At 39.3% G+C, this 22,265-nt stretch overlaps 1 protein-coding gene and 1 pseudogene across 1 annotated transcript; both read left to right on the plus strand.

Moving 5' to 3' along the window:
- The first annotated feature begins 2,038 nt into the window (after positions 1–2,038).
- Positions 2,039–16,071, plus strand: colec10 (collectin sub-family member 10 (C-type lectin)). The gene is made up of 7 exons (XM_078253394.1): positions 2,039–2,294; positions 4,223–4,294; positions 9,906–9,977; positions 11,815–11,868; positions 12,914–13,009; positions 14,933–15,144; positions 15,372–16,071. Exons 1-7 carry the CDS (start codon positions 2,195–2,197, stop codon positions 15,594–15,596), a joined length of 831 nt encoding a protein of 276 aa, XP_078109520.1. The 5' UTR covers positions 2,039–2,194; the 3' UTR covers positions 15,597–16,071.
- Positions 16,072–16,160: 89 nt separating this feature from the next.
- On the plus strand, positions 16,161–19,772 carry LOC144519019 (CD209 antigen-like protein D; annotated as a pseudogene).
- Positions 19,773–22,265: the final 2,493 nt, after the last annotated feature.

Consider the following 22,265-nt stretch of genomic DNA (forward strand, 5'->3'; position numbering starts at 1 on the left):
ATCTTTCATAAAAATACCAATCAGGGAATGTTAACGGGGTTGTCGGTCTCTAAATGTTTTAACTTTTATGAGCGCACCTCTCTCTCTCCGCGCACCGAGCTCCACCGGATCTTCTGAGAACGGTGACGCCGTTATCAATCGAGTATTGATTGATAATTGATTGTCAGTATAGGCTGTGCTTTTACGGTTCATTTTACAGCAAATGCGTGCTGTTGGCATTGGTTGTTTCTTTTATACTGTAATTTAACAAGCTGCAACAGCTAACCAGTTATTGTCAGCGACACAAAAGCCAAAAACATAAAAAGGCTCTCGTACCAAAATACACAGCTCTCAACATCAACAAATTCCTTCGCAGAATTGATATAGACTTAAACAAAACGTGGTAAAAGCCAAAAGAAACTCAGACTCAGCGGTATTGAGTGTGTGAGGCCTGAAATATTTCAAGCCTGTTTATGTGTGTGTATGTGTGGGGTTTAAAATATTTTTTCACAGATAACCCAAACGAAACAAACATTGTAATCACCAGAAATATCTGATTAATGACTATATGACTTATCCAACTATGTAACAGGCTTCTATTATTTTCTTTGAAGAGCACAGCGTTTGCAACAGTTGAAATAAGTTGTAACTTGACTGTAAGCAGAAAAATCTGTTGAAAAATCCCAGTCAATACTGGGTGTATTTTTCTGTAAATACAAATAACAGTGTAAGAGGCCAACCGCAATAAAGTCAACAAACCACTTAACTCTTTACAAAGTGATGACTAGCCAATTCAGTCCCTCAGGGAACAACCAGCTCATGTCTGATTAAGATGAATCTCAGTGTTTTTTCCCCGTTTTTTTCAATTAATAGTCTCAATAACATCAGCCCCTCCCTGTACTTCAAAGAAGAACACTAACGCCCCCGATGACTTGCCTCACTGATAGAGTGCTGACTACATCCCAGGAAGCATAACTCTTGAATAAGGAAATTGCTCTTTGTGCCAAAACATGTGGCTCTGACCACACACTCTTCATTACTTGCCATTTTTTTGTTCTGTCTCTTGTCTTACTGTGTCTTCTTCTCTCATTATGTGTCATTATTTCTTATTATCTCTTTCTGTCTCTTTTCTCATTTTCTACCAACCACCCTCCCTTCTCTTTATCCCTCTGAGGCCTCCAAACCCTCCAATCCCTGTATGTTTTCATCACATAGTGACAAACCAGAGGATGCAATTATGCAATGCAAGAATCTGTGTGTGTGTGTGTGTGTGTGTGTGTGTGTGTGTGTGTGTGTGTGTGTGTGTGTGTGTGTGTGTGTGTGTGTGTGTACATGCCTTTTTGGTTTTGTGCATGGACACTTTTGGTATATCATGCGTTTGTGGGCATGTCTATGTGTGCATGTATGTAATATATATCTGCGTAAACCTCTCCCACTAAATTATTTGTGGTCAGACGGGTGAAAGGAAAAGAACAGAATAAAGAATGTGCAGGCCCAGAGGTGCTACTCCCTTGTTGTTGATAAGAAAACATCCCAATCGCTTCCCACTCAGGCATGTTTAATATTACATACTGCACTCTCCTTTTAGCCTAAATATTCACATTATTTTTCAGTTTCCAGCAAGTCACAGTTAATTCATCATCATCCTGACAATATGTACTGGAATATCTTAAATTTTTTAACCACACAATTTGTGTCAATTGACATTATGTACTTATTTTCATGAATTGGCTTAGAGTATACTGTATTAGCCCTAACTCTACTGCTATTCTTTCATTGATCTCCCAACATTGTATCAATCTACATTATGTTATAAACTACACTTTTACACACAGTTTTAAATTCCAAGGGGCAAGAGTACAGGAATGCAGTACTCTGTTAAGTGTTGTTTGACATTATGACAAGTAACTGATAAGACTCTATAAACAAGTGTGTGTGTGTGTGTGTGTGTGTGTGTGTGTGTGTGTGTGTGTGTGTGTGTGTGTGTGTGTGTGTGTGTAGAAGTGTGTCTGCATGTTCTATAAACAACAGCTCTGTTCTGACCCTCCCTGCATGCTTGCTCATTAGTGCTGCACTGATCCTCTGGTCTTACAGTTAAAACTGTCAGTTGGTACAAACTGGCACACATAAGATGCACAGTCAATACTTTGGCGCTAGTAACAACCTCCAAATCTAAAAATCTGGATCTTCTTCAGTGGTCAGTGATGATTGGGAGATGACCGGACTGTTGGTGCTGTGTGTGTTTGCTGTCGTGTTCAACGACATCTCTGCCTCTACTGAAGTCTGCAACAATATCCTCCTACCTGGAGCTAAAGGTAAGGCATATCCCAGAATGTGCTAGGGGTTTGCCTGTGTGTGTGTGTGTGTGTGTGTGTGTGTGTGTGTGTGTGTGTGTGTGTGTGTGTGTGTCTCTCTTGATGTTTAAACCTGACTGCACAGTATTTAAACATTTGAATCGAAAATCCTATTAAACGCACAAATCTGTGTAACGCAGTAATTCAACAAAAATTGTGCTCACAATCTTGACTCGTTTGTTCATACTGTTAGAGATAAGACAATTCAAGTTTATGGCTTCATAGTAAATGTATAGGAGTGTTGACTACATCTCTTAACAAAGTAAATGTCAATACCCATATGTGTCAAATGGAAAATTCTGAGGAAACACCCCTAATGTGCTTTAGGGTTCAGAGAGCTGATGATAAAGGTAGCAAGCATGTAATGTCCTGTAGTTTATTAGCTAGCAGTCTGCTACCCCATAGTCTTTTGGAGGGAATGCCTCCCCCTGTGTGCTTTCCATTTTACGACATCCAGTAGCTTGTTCCCCTGCTGGTTCAGACAGACAGACCTAATATAATACACACTCAAGCTAAGCACCAGTTTTTTTTAGCTCCATTCATGCTATTAAAAAACATTGCTTTTATTTCTGGTTTTAAAGTAAGTTAAGTAAGATAGATTTTACTTTAGCAGTCATATACACTCACCAGGAAGTGAGTGTACAACTTGGGAGCTTTCCACTGAATTGCTGTACTAGTAAGAAAGTCCCATCTTGACAGCATTTATTTAGACAGCTTCCACTAACCTAAACTGATTATTTGTACAAGATGCATCCCAGATACTGCTGAGCAGAGTCAGTCTCTGAGTGTGTGTATTCTCATGCCTGTGTATTTGAGTTGGTATCGGACGTGTATTTTTCAGTTTCATAGCCCAAAGAAAATGTCCACACCAATGTCCTTATTTATTTTGACTTTCCAACATAGTTTTATTTCATTTACTGGTACTTTGACTTTAAATAGAAGCCGTCATCATTATTGTTTTTAAGAATGTCAAAACACTAAGAAAAGTTATATGACAAACTTTGAATTTGCTTTTTCTCACAAAACTCTCTGTGATTCGTCACCTTAATTACATAAGCGCAGCATGTTAGGAACTTGTTATGGTTTTATTTTAGTAGTCCACAAAAGGAAACAATTTGTATGCAGGCAGAACCACTGATTTAGGTTACTTGATAATGTCTACGCAGTCTGCAGAATTGAATAATCAATTTTCAAGTACTCCTCCAGTCTCATTGGGGGGGTTTGTTACAATCCTTCATTTCAAAGCCCTGCACTTAACAACATATAAAGTGCTGTTGGCATCAACAACTATGGCTAAATTACAGCTCTAATAGACACTCAGAAACCTCTCAAGATTTCTTGCCAAGAGCTCTTTGAGCAGTGCAGAGATATTTCTCCTACAGCTCAGTTGTGCTTTCAACTCAGAAAACTATGTGGTGTCACCAATACTAAAAATGGTTAATTACTTTTGAAAATGATATTGGCTTGGATGAAGATAGATTAAAAAAAGAATATTAAGAGTCAAAAAACTTTTATAAACATACAAGGTTGATTCAAAATTAACCTTACAGTAGGACACCCAATCCCACAACTGGCCCTGCACTGACTCTCATACACTCATAGCCGAGTGCTGTGCTGTAGTAGTTCTTGGCCAACTGTTAGTTTTGATAATTTATCGTCATCCTGTGATGGCTTTAATATTCCATCAATGCCAGCAGTGAGTGGGAATATGCAGATGTAATCCCTGCCATGCTGGGAAAAGCCATCTAGCTGTGTACACTGCCTCTGAAAGGCCCCTTCCTCTGAAAAGAATTGTAAACATAATGGGGGAATATGCTCTCATTATGTATTTTACTTTCACACTCCTCCTTTTCCACTCCTCCTCTTTATTGTCTTTCATTTTAATCCAGGAGACCAAGGTGAGATTGGAGAGGAGGGAGATCAGGGAAAACTGGGGAAAAATGGACCACCAGGACTTCCAGGTATCGAGCATTCATCTATGTATTATATATACTGCATATGGTGGGGAAAATGCGGTTAATGTTGTCATAAATGGCTACTGTGAAGTAGGAATTAGTAGTACCCTAATAAAAGAGTACTCCACCGATTTAGCATTGCAGTCTTTTAACACTGTCTCACAATGGGCAGTTAAAAAAGTAAATGAAATCAATGCAGCAGAACCAAAAATAAAGTCTTTCCTTTTCCATTGTTCTTCCTCGTCAAAACCTGATGCCTACATTACCCATAATGCATCTCAACCACAGACAGGTCGGTCAGAGTTCTAAGTGTGATATGCTAGTAGCAGCTAATGTAGCAGAGATGAGGAGCAGGCTACAGAGGTCTGGAGAATCCATTCATTTCTAACACATCCCCATATTTATTTTTATTTTCAAACTTTTATTCTTTAGCCCCAACTGATGCTTACTGAAGTGACATCACTCCCAATGGAGCCACAAAAAGCTTTGCAAAACTTCATTTTCCACATATGTAGTAGTACTCCCCAAGACCTGTAAACTTAAGACTTTGATCTGTAAAATTGGTGGAGTTCCCCTTTAAGGCCAGCATTATATAGTCCAAATAAAATAACATTTGGTTTGTTATCAGACTGTGGTTGCAGATGATGCAGTGGTCAAATATTAGCATAATGACAGTGACTCCAGGTCTGTTTTAATGGCACCCTAGTCTGGATCAACGGAAGTACATTTCCAGGATAATTGCCTGACATCCGGCACGTGAGCTTCCGTTTCGGCTCTCTGCGATGCTCAAAATCAATCCCTTCGCTTCGGGAAACAACAACAAACTTCGATCTAGCAAGCTACACGCTGGAGTAACCGGACATTAGTCCACAGCGCTGTGGAGATAGGTCTGGCAATGTTCTAAACTTTGCAAAGTTCGGAACACAGAACAACGGTTGTCGCACTATTATCCTGAAAAAGATAATTTGTCTTGAATTGTGGTGAAATAATCTCACCTCACTGTGAGTTTTTATTCTTTAAAAGGGACAAATCAATAACAGGTTAAATATTTTTAAAGGACAAATCCAGCGCAAAATGAACCTAGGGGTTAATAACACTAGGACTTAGATCGGGCCAAAAAAAATCAAGCCCGACCCTACCCGAGGCCATGCACGTTGTGTCTGAGCCCGGCCCGACACATTAACTGTAATTATGAGCCCGAGCCCGATTTAAACCCGACAATTTTTTAATACGTGGGCCGTTATAACTGACGTTCTCAACTACAATTCCGAGTTGTTTGAACTACAGAAATCTGTTAAGAATTATCTTCATGAATAATGCAACAAGGACGAAGCATGTAAACTGCGCTGTTTGTTTATTCAGAATGGAATGGATCGCAAATGGATCCGAATGAAGAAACTTAAAAAGAAATTCAACCCTAGCTCCCTCAGCCAAATAGTGTGGGTAACAGATCAAGGCAGCAACATAATCAAAGCTCTGGAACCATATAAGAGACTTTCTTGTCTTGATCACCTAATTAATACTGTCTTTCGCCACGGTCTGCATGCTGACGCACTGGCCGACAACAGTGCTGCAGATGGGGGAGACACGATGTAGCACAGTTTACCTCACACTCAAGTCAGTGCAGGACATAGCCTACACCCAGAGCTACGGGAGAAGCTGGAGAGCTTGCTCCCCACCGAATTAGGCTAATAAAGTAATGATTAAAAAACACAAATGCTTGATCAACGGCCCGGCCCGAGGATAGCGGCGGAAAATATCGGCCCTACCTGGCCCGTGGGGATATAATTCATGCATTTCCATGTAATTACATTTCACAAACGTAATTCCTATCGACCCATTGGGAAACCACAGACCATGGGAGATTTCAAGTGACAGTTCAGCTCATGTTGCACGGCGTTCGTCGTTCGACTGGTCGTGACTGTTTTCCCAAGATGGCGTCCACCTGTATACGTGAACAATACTGTCTTTCTAAACTATCTTTTTAATAAACTGCCTGTACACTTATAAAGTTCTCAATGCTTCGGTTTACATGTAGAGACCCTCATTATGCTACCGTGGAAGTGTGGTGCTATTTTGAGCCTTGTTAGTGGTATAGAAATACTTTCCTCGTGCCCCGACGACTAGCGTTATAAGGTAATTATCGGTTTGCGATAAAACTGGTCACTTTCGATTAGCATGAAAACATATCCCAGAGAACGGTCAAACTCGGACACGTGCCCCTACGTTCATTTTGCGCTGGATTTGTCCTTTAAGTGTATCAAATAGGCCTTTTACACAGCAGACATTTTGACATTTCATAGTAGGCAAAACACAGGTGTTACACATGAGATTAATAACTATTCAAGTGTCCCATAAAGCCATGATGATAGTGTGATGTAGTAGCTAAATGGAATCCGGTCATCATTCATTTTATTATTTACACATGTGCTTTCCCTAGTGTGACGTGAAATTTGTCCTCTGTGGAAAAGGCCTTACTGAAGGCAAAAGAACAAAAATAGCCCTGGTCTAACCACTTGAGAGCCCTTGAGAGATGTATTACTGAAACGCTCCTACACTTCTGTCTTCATTAGCATGCAACATGTGTAACGAGGGCTAAAGACAATTGTAAGTGGAAATAAAAACAGCAAAAGTAATGGTCGGGAAGGCCTCACTTCTCTCTTATGTTTGCAGAAAAGCATAAAGTCTGACTTCACCGACTTCAAAAATGTAATTTACATTGCTGCCGTAACCTGGAAAAACAATCACAACTTAGTGTCTGTACTGTGGGCTTCCAGATAGCCTGTGTGACTTTGCCGTGCAGTAGATACAGAGGCCTGCTTTGCTCTGTGACTGACTGACAGACAGACAGACAGACAGACAAACATACAGACCTGCACTGCTGTGTGTCTGTGGAGGAAGCAGACGTGTTAACTGCTGCCGAGGAAAGCAGTGGCGTCCCGCTTTGCCATATGTGTTCCAACTGGGCTGGTCGACTAGCTGGCCAACCAACCAACCATTTGATATACACAGATGTCTGCACTCTGCGCACACACACACACACACACACACAGGCATATATACAACACACTATATACACACAAGACATGCAAGCATAACGACACAAGGATGTACATATACAAACACATTGTTGTATATACAGACGCACACACACCGTATAAAAGCACTGGTTCCTGGCTGCCCTCTTGCTCTCCGCAGATGTTTGTTTTATTTACTAACCTCACACAGAGGTCCTCACACACACACATACATGCACACACTCTACAACAACAGACACACACTTGTTTCATCTGACTGTGAGAGACACATGCCAGGGCTGCTTGAGTCTTTTCCAAGTGTAAAGTGAAAGTATATATATATATTGTATGTGAACCCTTTTTAACTTTTCAACTCTGTGGATATTTTGCAACAGTATAGCAAACCCAATCATTATGGGTTTTCTGTGTGTATGCTGTAGGAATGAATGCAGGTTCCTATGACTTTGTAACTGCAGTATGTCAACAGCTCAACAGATGACGCATCTATTCCCCATTCTAAATTAGGCCGTTTTACAGGAAGCAGTTGCTTAATTTTGGAATGTTAAAAGGGAATACATGACTATGAAGCTTAGCTTATTATTGTCAACCAATCACGGCGCTTGATTTCTACATTTGATAATTCTGCTTAAATTACTGTTAAACTGTTGGTAACGTTTAGACAAGAATTTGAGTGGAACAGACAGTAGTATTATGTGATGTGAGGTTCTTAATTCTTAGGAAAAACCTGTTAAGAAAGCTACCGATGAATTGTAGGTAAGGCCTTTATTTCATCTGACCTAGCTCTCTTTCCTCTGTCCATTAAGCTCTGAAAAGCAAAAATGATGAATGTGTTCAGATTTGCTCATTGTGTTTGGCAAACAATGTATAATGAATGATTGATCTAAGATCTGCTTAGCATTTTTATCTCTTGTATTTTTGTTATATTAAGCCTTGAAAACACCTAGTCCGTTGAGCGTTATTTAACTAGCTTAAGGTTGTCTTAGGCTCTTTATTTGACTGAAAAATGTGGCATCCACCTCCTTTACCCTCCAACAGCTGGAGAATCCAGACGTTAAACCAGTTGGAGGGGTTGGCCATTATAAAGAGTGACTGCAGTGATAGGGAGGACTGTTATCTGGACGTTTAGAAAGACAGTTTAACTGCCAAGCATAAGCACTGTGAAAACAACATTAATCCACTTTTATAGACAGAAGCAATAAGAAGAGACTAATGGATTACATTTCTTCATATAGCAAAAAACAAACACCTATAATCACGGTTCACAATCAGTTCTCAAGTCAGCATTGTCAAAGTATTCTCTCAGGCATGCACACTGAAAAGTACACAAAGATTGCACACAGACTACAGTGAAATAATGAAATTTCCCATAGCTTAACAGAGTCTACCAGACCTCACACAATTCTAAGTCCTCACACCTTCCGCCAACACTTCTCACATGAGAAAGTGGGAAATAGCAGTGTTTGTGTGTGTGTGTGTGTGTGTGTGTGTGTGTAATCCCTCTTATAGCAGAAGGCCTCTCTAATGTGTCACTTAGTATTTCAAACGCCATCAATTTCCAGTTGAATAGTTTCCTGAGGAAATACTCATTCAAGTGTTGGCAGAAAGCCTCCGTCTGCTCTGTAGTTTCTCACACACACACAATCTCTCTCACACTCTGATATTCTCTGTCCTCCTACAGTTTCACAGTTACATTCAAAATCATGCACTTTCTCAGTATCTCTCCTAACACCAAACTAAAGCAGCCTTAAAAGGATTGTGGAGTGACAGATGACAGTAATCAGATTACAGAAAAGGGCTGTAATCTGTTAGTCATTGTGGTGACAGCAACCCAGATCAAAGATAATAGATAATCACAATAGATGCTTAAATAACAAATTAAAAGAACTTAATCAACTCAAATCATGTTCTGTGTAGCAGGTCATTGTCAACTACACACTTTGCATTTACTGTACTCTGTTTACCACATTTTTAAAAGTGGACTTCCACTTTTGCTAAACCAGCTAAAACTGCAACAATGTGCACTTTCTCACAGACTATCCTCACTCCACAAACAGCCTCTAAACACCAAATACTTTAGTCAGTGCCCGAAATAAATCAGCATTTTTCCCTCTAATTTATTTACTGGCAAAATAATAATAGCAAAAACAGCATCAATTTAGGAACCAAACTATGCAGCGGTTGCTGGTAAAAACCCTCCGGGCTCGCAATCTCTGGGAGCATGCAATTATATTGATTAGGCTTGAAAACAACAAAATAATGATGAAAGCATACCATTTATTGTATGAATAAAAAAAAAGTCTGAATGATAGCATAAAGGATCTTTATAAGATATGATGAAGTGATTCTGCAGTGATATCTACCATATTTTCTTTAGAAAAAGGTTGGGTTTTTTTTTTTTGGAAAATGTTGCGTATTGTGTATACTTCCCTTTTCTGTACAGTATATCAATTGGAAAGTCATACTCTCAAACTGAGATGATGATCTTTACTGGTCTCAAATACCTCAAATCTTCTCCATATATTCTTCATGCTCGCTCTCCCCTCCCCTCATCCTCTGTGTTTCTTTCTCTTCTTCCCCAGGAGTGTCAGGAGAGATGGGGCTTGAAGGAGATGTGGGCAACACAGGAAAGATGGGGCCTATTGGAGACAAAGGTATAACAAAAAAAGTTATTTCTAAGCACTTTTAATGTAAACACTGTCTCTCTGCCTTGGTCATTTTATCTTTCTCTAAGGTTAACCCATTACTATGGATTCATTAGCATTGAGTCAAATAGATTGTACACAATGAATCAAACAGGAGTGGAAAACCTCCTATCCTCAGTGTCCTGTGAAAAAAACATATTTACAAAATGAGAGAAAGATTGATTGACTCTTTAACCGTCAAGTGTATACGTTTGTCCTTGTTCCAGTGTCATGACACTTCTTTAACCTGCCTGTAGTTGTCAACAACAGGCTACAAAAATGGCAAAAATGTAGCTGTGAGGTTTAGGCAGGATTTTAATGACTTTATAATTGCCTAAAAGAAGAAATACAGTTTCCCGAACTCCTCCTCAACTTGGACTGCAGCTCCATAATCAGACTCAAAACATTAAAATAAGTAGAACGGACATTTCTACACAAAGCAGCAAACTTAATTAGTCCCAAGACTAATACACACAAGTAAGAATTTCCCCCCATTTTTTGTTTTTGTTTTAAATGATCGCGTCCAAAGATAGAAGACAGCATAATCCTACCGCATGATGTCATCCAGTTGCTTTGCCCAGGGTGGCTGAAACAATTTCTATCTTTATATTTGTTTTTATGAGCAATCATGTTCCCCTGCCTTCCTAGGCATTCACTTTTCTCAGTATTCATTATGTTTAATACACTTACAGGAAAGTCAGCATCTCAGGCAAAAGAGTGAGGTCACAGGTTTGAATTTCCCTTGATCCTGAGCGCCTGTAGCTCATAAAACACCTAGAGAAAAACACATTTTAGGGCAATGTCGGCAGAATCACAAACTAAGATTTAACTAATCTTTTGCTGAATTTCATGTTACCAGGCCACTCACAGAAAATAGTTTGAATTTCCATGTTAGCAAATTGGTGTAAGAGATATATACATATATATATATATATATATATATATATATATATATATATATATATATATATATATATAAGGTTATTATAATACATAAGCAAGTATTCTTTGTATCTGCTATAATTATATGCATATGTTGGCTTATTATTAGAGTGTTTACATGGCTTACATTTTTGCTTGGGCTTGGATAGAGCAAATACCTAAAGCTATAAAACTATGTGTAATTAGTGAATTCTTGTGGGAAACCAACCATCTAACTGCAGCAGGACTGTCCACAGAAATGACACTGCACTGCATATCTGGTAGCATTTTAACTTAATAACTTGCAACTAGATAATAAGTCTGAAGTTATAAATGTTGACTTTTCACATTTTTGTCAGGGTGCTCAAACTGTAACTGTTTATTCCATCACGAAGCCACTCAGCCTGATCAGATTGTACAAGTACAATATGTCCTCATACAAAACCAGCCTATTGTGATGTTTATACTGCAGCCCACTTCCCCAATATGTCAAACACTCAGTTCACTTCCACAATATGTTCTAGATTACATGTACACACCAACACTACAATTTACAAACATATATATTTTTTTAAAACGTGTGTGTTGTCATGTGTAGGCCTATTTGGAACAATTTAATCTGGGTTACAATTGGTCAAAGTTTGACCTGAGTATATCGATACCTGTGTGCAGCCATATTATAAATTGTTTGACTGTATGACACAGCCATCTGGTGGTAATCTTTTGAAACTACATCACAATGTCACATAATAACAGAAGCTGTCAGTATGAATTAGTAAATCGTACTGTGTTGTTTATTTTTTAAGCGATTAAAAACATGAAAACGTTAATTGCCAGGATGACAGATGTCAGAATTGTCTCACATGTGATTTCTATTGCTCTGTAGGTAACAAAGGTGATACAGGTTTGGAGGGGCCTGCTGGTTTAAAGGGGAAACCTGGTGAGTAAGTCTACAGCATGTAGACATTGCTTTTTCAAGTCCTCTATGTGACAATACCTACCATTGTGCTCCTCTCAGACCAACATGATGAGGTTACAGAAATTTTACATTTACAAATAAACAGCCTAACCAGATAATGTGTCAGTATTTCTCTGACATTTCAAGCATTCTTGTAGGTCGGTTTGAACTGATAAATATAGAGTTGAGCAAACTATACTTGTGTCACTTACAATAAAAAAAAATTAAAAAAAAAAAGAAAAGCTTCCTCCACTTGGGCATCCTCGCTACTACAGAAATACAGTAGAGCAGCATTAAATACAACTCAGCTGTCAGAGAATATCAGGACAGTGATGTTTTTCATTGTATGGGCTGTGTACTCCAGCACACTGGAGTTGAAGTCAAATGATGACAATAAAGGGTAATGTGCTGACTATCAGTTTTAAAATGTGTGTTGTAGCACGATTTATAGATACAGTAGTTCACCAATTGTATGACCATGCAGCATGACAATGATCTTAGACATTATATAAGGTCTAACACTGGAATAGTCTGACCTTAGTCCACCTGATTATGTGTTTCACTTGCTGAAAGCAAACATGAAAAGAAGATGGCTGCAGTACAGACCTGGCAGGGCATCACCAAGGATGATAGCAAATGTTGGCTGATGTTAGTTGGTCACAAACTTAAAAAAAATGTCACTGTTCTACTATGTTCTGATTACCCTGTGTACATATTATGAAAACTTAGATAGCATTGCAAATAATCCTTCAATGGTATTAACTTATTTCAATTAACCCACGGCTAGGGTGGAAGAGGCTTTGGCCATGCAGCAGGATTTGTCTGCATAGAGTGACTGAGGACTTGTAGGCTCTTAAATGGCCATCAATTCGTACAACAAAGAAACAACAGTGGTGCTGTACTGGAGGACCTTACACTAATACTGTGGTACATTTTTATCATATAAATAATGCAAGAAGGCGATTCTGTGCTGTGCTAAATCCTGTACAGACTCAAATCATGTGCGGGCCTTTGTTAAATCCATCAGGGACAACATGTGACTGTGGCAGGTACAGGAAGGTGGTTGGACAGCTGGATGTCAATGTAGGCAAGCTGAGGAAGGCTGTCAAGTTTGTGAAGAATGGTAAGTGCTAAGTGGTGTGATATATCCATGGTACGCCAGCTGAATATTCTAAAAAGTGGGAAAAACATAACATACAGCTCTAAATATAAAATTGTAAAAGCTATATTGAGTTAACATTGAATTTATGAAATGCATCTAAGAAGAAACAATGTTTTATTACTTAATATTTTGTCTTTTTTTGTTGAGTTCCTTATTCCCTATTCTTTATATTACCTTCCCTTACATTGTTGCTATGCCTTTTTAAACATGAGTTCATCTGTTTCAGTGTCTTGGTTGGTCTTAGGTTGAAACTAACCTGGGCTGGAAAACTGTATGAACACCAATTCCTTATTTGCATTATGTTTATTTGAAAAAAGTGCTTACAGTATTTAGTTTTCCCATGCTTGCGCTTACTCATGGCATGTCATTTGATCAACTTTGACAATGAGACACAGCTTTTCTCTTTCCATTTTTCTGTCTCTTTTTCTGTGATTTCTGTGCTGACAAGCATAGTGGAGCTGCCATATAGATACAGTAAATATCTGTCAGTATTTATAGTCATAATGCCATGTTAATGCCCTGAGAAATATGTGTCTGAACTTGATGCAAAAGCTTACAGAACATAGGTACTGTACAACCAGGACCGGCCCTAGACCTTTGGTTGCCCCAAGCAAGATTTGGTTTGGGGTCCCATCATTGTAATGTGTTGCCTCTTGCAATGGCACTGAACCAACTTGTGTATTGTAAATATAAGTTTAAGCACACATACTGTACAAATAAGACTGTGAAGACTAAAGTGAGACATATTTGCAGCTACACTATCTATAGCCTACAGTAAATTGCCTCCTAACCCAATTAATGGTCCTTCTCAGCCTTTTGCTTGATCTGGTTAGAGTTTGATGCATATTTTACTGTCATGTTCTCATTGGAAAGGCAACATTTTAAATGCAATGTTTAATCAATAGTCAATCAACCCATGGCTTTCCATCTTGCATTAGTCCACAGTTACAACTAACCCTTGAATGAGAGTCGACTAGATAGTCTTGTTTTCAAATGAGAACAGTGCCATCCCACTCAAAGGCAACTGTATATTGTCTGGACTGGTCCCCACTACACAGAGTGGCTGCTGGAGGCACAAGTTCATTTCGTGCACACGCAAATTAACGCGCATGGATATGAACGCATGTTTTCCGAGCTGCAGTTTATTAACACCGTTGCAGATTGGGGTTTATCAAACGTAAATCGTTGTAGCCTCTTTCACTCTCGATTTAGTCAGGCAGTCACAGAACAGCCCTGAAAGTGGCTGCAAGCAAGCGTGACCGACAGACAGATGCACTGCGAGCTAGCATATTAACCTTAACCTTAACGTTAACGTTACTGTTATTTGCTGAAATCAAACTTGGAGAAGAGAGAACACAAGTTTACCTGATTGCTGTGGGGAGGGGGGGGGTTCTCTTTGCGTGACTAGAAGAATAGTTCCGCTTCATCTTCCTCATCAAAGTTGTAAACATGATACACGAGGGGGAGGCGGGGCCCTTGCGTAATTTGCGGGGGCTTCCGCAACTTGCGTAGTGAGCGTATGCATGGATGAGTTAAGAAAACGGGGCGCGGATTTACGAATCCTACTATGGCCACGTCAAGACCCGCCCTTCAATAGCATTTATTGGCCACGCGTCCATGCTTACGCAAGGTAACGTAACCCTATTTGTACTCCTATCCCCTGACCAATCGGCTATCCTAACATTAATGGCACATATCACTGGCCCACTGGCTTCTGACTTGTTTTGTTTCTTTCTTTTCTTTTCTTTAATATCTTTTTTTTTTCTTTTTTAGGCTACTTAATACATATTTTGTATAGTTTGTTTTACTAAAACTTTAGCAGATTATCATGGAAAACAAGTAAGTATCCTAACCTCTAAAGAACTTTAACCCTGTCCTGTGCAGTCATCTTGGGGCTGAAGGAAACAGAAGAGAGATACTACCTGCTGGTGAAGGAGCCCAAGAGGTTCAGAGAGGCTTTAATAAACTGTAAGCTGAGAGGAGGCACCCTGGCCATGCCAAAAACCAGCAATACCAACCATCTCATGGCAGACTATGTCACTCAGGCAGGACTGACAAGAGTTTATGTAGGACTGCAGGCTCAAAGCAAGGACACAGTAAGTGGTCCCCATCAGATGTTCAACAGATGTTCATCAGATGCTCATAATACACACACACACACACACACACACACACACACACACACACATACACACTGCAGCAGGTGGAATTTCAGTTTTTAGTTTTAGAGCTCTCCTGAAACCTGGTTTAATAATGAGGTGCTATTTTTCAAGTGCAAATAACTTTCTAATTATATATTTATCTCTGTTTTTTTTTTTGTCAGGTTGGAACAAGTGGTTATGTTTATGCAGACTCCAGTCCTCTGCAGGGTTTTGCAGCTTGGAGCCAAGAGGAGGAGCTCAATTCCAGAGTATCTCCCACCACAAACTCAAGCTGTGTGGAGCTGCTCAGCACTGGGACATGGAGTCATGTGGAGTGTGAAGCCACTTTGTTTTTTATCTGCGAGTTCCCAAAGAGCAGGAGAAGAGGAGGAGCAGGGGGAAATTGAAAATCTAGACTTGGCGTGGCTTACACAGTTAGATCTGTCTGGACCTACAGAATCCTGGAGGAAAAACGTAAAAATACAAAAAAAGGTCAGAGACCTATGGTTCAAAAGATGCAGGCTAAACGATAAAGTTTGTTCTTATAGCGCCACCAACTGGCCAATTTGCTCTAAATTTGCCTCTGGGTCCTCAGCAATACACCAGCCAATTCAATTTAAAAGTTTGTCAGGTTTTTGAGTGTTGCACCTTTAGGCTTCTAGAGGGAGACACACTGATGGTTTGCAGTGTAATGTTCATTAATTATGTCTCTTTGTACTGCATTATCAATATGTAAAACATATTAGCATTAAAATTGCAGTGGGTCTCACAATATATGTATGTTTTTAATTGTGTGTGTGTGTGTGTGTGTGTGTGTGTGTGTGTGTGTGTGTGTGTGTGTGTGTGTGTGTGTGTGTGTGTGATATAATTATACAATATGAATACAGCCTCAATGATTAATAAGTGTCTAATCTGCCTACATTACTGACAAACCTACGTGTAAAATTGAATAAGGGAGTGCATGTAACTCCTGCCATTCACATTCACATTCAATGTTATAGACCATGCTTGAACCAGGACAGGTGTCAAGATCTCCCTCCCATATACGACCACCTTTGGTCACGTGATGAATGAGCTGTTAAATGGATTTGAATTGGCATGAAAAATCTATCATTCATTTTTAATTGTTTGTTATGCTGTAAACATAAAAAATGGCTAAGAGTGTACAACAACTGTTCTTATGGTGACTTTCAATATTTGCATGGAATATGGAACAATGCATTTCAAGCTGCTTTGCCCAACTGTACTCTTTGGCACTGTATAACCTGCATGGTTACATGGCAAGCTATCAAGGCTATCAAAGGCTACAACTGTGCAAGTGTTATTATTAAGGCCTGAAGAAGAGGATTTTTTTATGGTTAGGAAAGTTATGAAATATTTTATTTTCAAACCAAAGATCTCCTCCCACAAGTTTGTGTTTGCAGTGTCAAACACAAACTTAATAATAACTTACACAGACCCTGACCACAAACTTGAGCAATGTCAGTGTCAATGGACAGAAAGTCAGGGGAGGTTGGGAAAGATAGTGTGCATCTGATGGGTACTGACCATAGATTAAAGTATGGATAGCAATCTTAAATTTCAGGTAAGAATACACATCTAACCACATTCCTGCCAATGTTTTATGTATTTTAAAGGCCTATCTAGGCATGGGCATTGCAAATTAGTTTAGGCCATAAATCATGCTAAATAAATGTTGTGGTGTGTGGCATAACTTTATGCTACATAATTGTCCCTATACAAATAAACATAAACAAAACAAATCATGGTTTTTCATTGATTCTACGGTGAATGAACTAGTTGTACATTCAATCTATAGCCTGACTATAGACAGAGACACTCTGAGAGATGTGGGGGGACCAACTGAAGATTGGTTCCAGCAACCTGACAAAAGAGGTTCTGCAGAGCCAATACAACAACAAGAAATTGAAACTTGAATGGAATCTCCAAAATTTGGAGACATTGCTGTAAATCAAACAAGGTGCAGAAAATAAAGGTACATTATCAAACACCAAGAGACTTGGGTTGATAAAATGCATGTGAGTGCACATTAAATAAAAGGGATGGGATAAAAAGATTAGAATTCTAACTAATACAGCGTCATATCAGCCGACCCATTCCATTTTCTGCTGGTCTTTATTGTCAGTGATGCAAGTTCTTGGCTATTGATGAATTTAACTGGTCTAAATAATCCTGTACTCTCTGTTTATTTGTTCAACAGAACTACTGAATACCTCTGTATAACTTTAAACATACAACACAAAAAACTGTTGTATCCAAAATTGCAACTCAGAGTCAAAGTTTTGTAAACAGTGGGCCTTTTGCACCAAAAGTGAAAAACAAATCTGTATAACTGTTAAATTTCTAACTACAACTACATTCATCTGCACAGTTGTGTTGGAATCATTTAACCAAGTGCAGGCTCACTGCTTGATACTTTAGCTATTAGTCTTTACTACACATTGACACTTGATCTTTGTGTTGTCACACAAAGAATGAATATTATAGTAGTTAAAAATAATGGGCATTTTTAGGCCTTTATTGACAGGACAGCTGAAGAAATGAAAGGGGAGAGAGATAGGGGAAATGACATGCACTCAAGGGCCGCAGGTCGGAGTCGAACCCCGGCCCGCTGCGTCGAGGAGTAAACCTCTATATATCTCTATACCTCTATATGTTCTCTGGAGGACAACCACGAAAGACTGGATGCGCACCGGTAGTGGGCGGCTAGTTACCCAACCCACTAGTACCTCAGAAGAGGCACACCCAAACCTTGACTACAAAGAACACTAAGAAAAAACAACCCGCAGGCCCTCCGAGAGGCGGGATGAAAGATGGGCCTAACAGGACGGATCACACGGTAACGACGGCAATGGAAACGGACAACAAGATGAACACCAGAACTCTTGGAAATGAAGAGAAGATCCTCCGGAAGTGTGGATGCGGATGGGAAAGAGTTACCACATTCCGTGGGTTGCGAATCCACCAGGGGAAGCGAAAGTGTGGGCAGAAAGGCCAACAGCAACCTTGCACTGCCTTAGCAAGTGAGACAAGAGGGACCGAAAGCCAGGTCGAAAACCACAGAGCCAATGGACCCAATGTTGCAGAAGGCAAAGAAGTCACAGAGGAAGAAGGCCCACTGGTGGAGGGAGAGCCCCTACGTGAGTACCAAGACCCAGTCGCCACCAACTCACACAGGACAGAGTCAAACTCAGAGACCAAGAAACCAACTATAAGAGGCAAGCTCAAATGGCCAAAGTCAAGCGAGACAGATGCATGGCGAACACTGGACACCGACCTGGTCAAGAGACTGGAGGAATCTTTGCGAGGAGGGGCAGAATCCACGCTCAACCAGATTGGGGATATCCTATACTTGGCCTGTTGGACCAGGTTTGGTGAAGTGACCTCCAACCAGAGGACCGCCCAAAGAGAGAAGGGAAGGAGAGAAAAGGAGATTGACCATCCAGTGCGAAGGCGCGACAACTACGGAAGAACTGGAGGACAGCAACGCTGGCAGAGAAAGAGGGTCTGAAAGCCTTGTGGGAGGAGGTCAGGCAAAGACTGTCCAGGCTTCGCAGAGCTGATGAGTGAGAGCAATTAACATTGATGAAGTGAAAACACACAGTGAGAGTCGAAAACACGGACAACACCCCAAAACAAGTTCACGGCTATTTTAATGTACACATTGCCATGGATATACGCATTGCTAAGCATCATCGTGATTGACAGGTTGGTGTGTTAGCCACGCCCTAAAGCATGCCCTGCTCTATTATCAATTTTAAAATAAATGTTACCATAATTTACAAAATGAGCATCATACTGTATTAAAGAAGACTTGAAAGTAGCAACTGAAACCATAAGCTGGTTAGGAAAATGTTTACTGAGGTAATAAATCAAATGACAAGTTGGGTCATTTCCCCATAGACTTCTATACAAGCTGACTTCTTTTTGCAACCACTTGAGTTGCCCTTTGCTGGAAATTAGATATAATGCAGTTTTAAGGCATACGCATTGGCTTCACTTTTCATCGTTGTTACTGTACATGGCCCCAAACTGCAATGGACTCTAAACCGTAGAAAAAGGTAATACTGTGCAGTTAAAGTTTAGAAAGGTGGTGCCTTTTTTAAACCTTTCCAAAACCAGTTTTTGGTCCCAATAGGCCTCACTGAAATACACTCATCTGTCTCCACTGTAGGTCAACCTTGCCTCCAAGGATGGAAAACATTTGGAGACAAGAGCTACTATTTAATATTTACTATTTATCTGCTCATGGGTTGACTAAAACCTGGGAAAACAGCAGATAAGACTGTCAAAGGAGAGGAGAGGACCTGGCGATTGTAACAACAAAAGAAGAGCTGGATTTTGTCAGCAAATCTGTCCGAACATGGATTGGTCTGTCTGACAAGGATCGTGAGGGCAAGTGGAGGTGGGTGGATGGGACTGATCTGGAAGGTTTTTTCTGGCTAGAATATGAGCCCAATAATAGTGTTGGCGATGAGGATTGTGCTGAGGTCTCGGGTTCACTAAAGGGATTTAATGACGTTTCTTGTAGCAGTAAATTGCCATGGACGTGTGAGTATTGAGGTCCTGTGGGCAGCCATTCGTTTGTCAGTTGATGCCATTCAGGCCTTCCCATCCCATTTTACAGTATCCCACTGACCCCCTGACCCCCCAAAAAGACAAATAAATAATACGTTTTGATCAGATTATCATTTCTCCTCCTGTAAATATAGCCTATTCGATAACTGACAGCCTGATAAAAACTGTTCCATTTGCCTGTGTCTCTATTGTACTTTTTATCTTTATAACAAACAAGCCCTCCAAATAAACTCTTACTTCCAAGTTTATTTTCTTCTAATTTCTTTTATGAAATAAAAGGCGCTAAAACAAATGTTAAGGGAATGTATCCATTATCACATAATGAGTTTTCTTTAATCTTCACAATATTGCTTATTAATATTTTGTTCCTGCTTTTTTAGTCATTCAAAGTGAAAGGTAACACACAGCGTTGTATGTTGTTTTGTTTTCTTCCACTGCTTCTAAAATAAACAATAAAAACATTAAAAACATGGACAAACGAGTAAGATTGACTAGTTTTATATTTCACAATGTCCTTATTTTAATCTCGCAGAGTCGTAGTAGTTTACATTGTAGCTTAAGAATCAGCCGTTTAATTAAAGAAGATTAATATCAGGCTTTCTGCTGTTCCATAGATGACAGTGAGTGAGGCATTGATATAATATTATATATGTTTTATATCTATGAAGGCCTCCAAGGACGCACCGGGCTAAAGTCTTTCTATGTACAGAGAAACAGGGGCAAATATGTGCTTCTTAAAACTTGTGATTTCCTTGATGTTAAAAAAAAAATCACCCTTAAAAATATTTCCAATCTAACAATGCTGGTATCTCACATGATAGGATACAGGGGTCTTATACAGGTGGTATTGATTCTAACTGTGAACTAAGCTCAGCGCCCTTTAAAAGGTTATATCAACATTGGTTCACATGACCCAAGTCATAGCTAAACATTAACTGTGGCTTACCATAAGAAACTGCTACCAACCAATGTAACAACATCACCATTTGATTAAAAAAAAACATGTGGTCCCCAAAAATGACCCTCGAACACTTGATGTGTTTGTCCCATGTTTTAATGCAAAGATGTTAAACATGGCTAAGTCAGTTTGGAAATCAGTTCTCCTCTCTCCTCAGCAGATACTCTAACCTTTAAGCTAATATTTACTTTGCTCCTGTACTGGGAAGGTTAACCAGTAGACACACCATTGTTTCTTAGACCTTATTTCTTTTCTAACCGTGTTAAAAAAAAAAAAATCATCAATAGCCATGACTCCAACTATTTGATTTTTCCTCTGTCATTTTTCTGAGTTGTGGTGTCTGCTGGTGGCTGCTTACACAATGACGGAGCCAGGGCTCCAACCAACAAGTGGGAGTAAAATTGTTGCCTTCAGTTGGAGTTGGAATTACCAGAAGTACAAGATGAGCACATATATTTACAATGTAGCCTACTGATTGCAGAGTTATAGTATTAAGAATTGACATTTAGGGTGTGGAGAGCATAAAAGTAATGTAAACATGAAGGAGTAAAGGAGGGATCAGTCTGTGGTGTTAATCATTGATAGCCTTGAAGCCTTTTATAACATACTTGATATACTACCTTACCAACATCTGATGCAAACAGCAGATTCATTCTGCCAAAACTAAATTTATTGGCATGTTATAACCATGACTGACATGAAGAAAATATATTTTGGTTATCATTCATTATGGATCATTCATTATGGGTAATGGGTGTTGTTTTTGTTCTAGCCTCCCTCTCTATTGTACTATAGTCAACTTCGAACTACTAAATTAATTATAAGCTTAGTTACATGACTTGTCAACATTTTATTGGCTTTTTCTTGCCAGTGTTGCACATATAAGCAGTGGTGGGAAAAGTATTCAGATCCTTTAATAAAAGTGCTAATACCACACTGTGAAAATGCTCTACTACAAGTAAAACTTCTGCATTCAAAACCTTACTTAAGTTAAAGTATATGTAAGAATTATCAGCAAAACGTACTTAAGGTATCACAAGTGAAAGTACTTATTTAGCAGTAACATGGTTCTTGTCAGTGTTTTACTATTATATATGATGTTTCTGGATTGATATTACTGCTGCATTGTGTATGTTGCATTTTAGATGTTTAAGGTTGTGCTAATTTTAACTCCTTTATATACTGTTGGGTATTTTAATATAGGCTTCTATAATATATATATATTCTATAAGATCTGAATATGTTTGTAGCGCTGTCCTGTGACCATGTATCTCTAAAAAGTAAACTTCATTTTCAGCTCAAAAAGACAGGCCTGTTTTCATATTTTGGTGACGCATTTTCCAGCTCATCCAAAATAATTTTTAAATAGTTTATTTAGCTTAAGAAGTAGGACAGCTTTCACAACCCATAAAGGAAGTGGGATGTTTTTTTATGGATTTATCATCAACATTCTCATCAAAATCACCAAATTTAGAGATAGAGGGTTTTCACTGGATAGGAAGAAAATTGTCATCTGAAA

Source organism: Sander vitreus, chromosome 6 (genome assembly GCF_031162955.1).
Source record: "Sander vitreus isolate 19-12246 chromosome 6, sanVit1, whole genome shotgun sequence".
Lineage (NCBI taxonomy): Eukaryota > Metazoa > Chordata > Actinopteri > Perciformes > Percidae > Sander > Sander vitreus.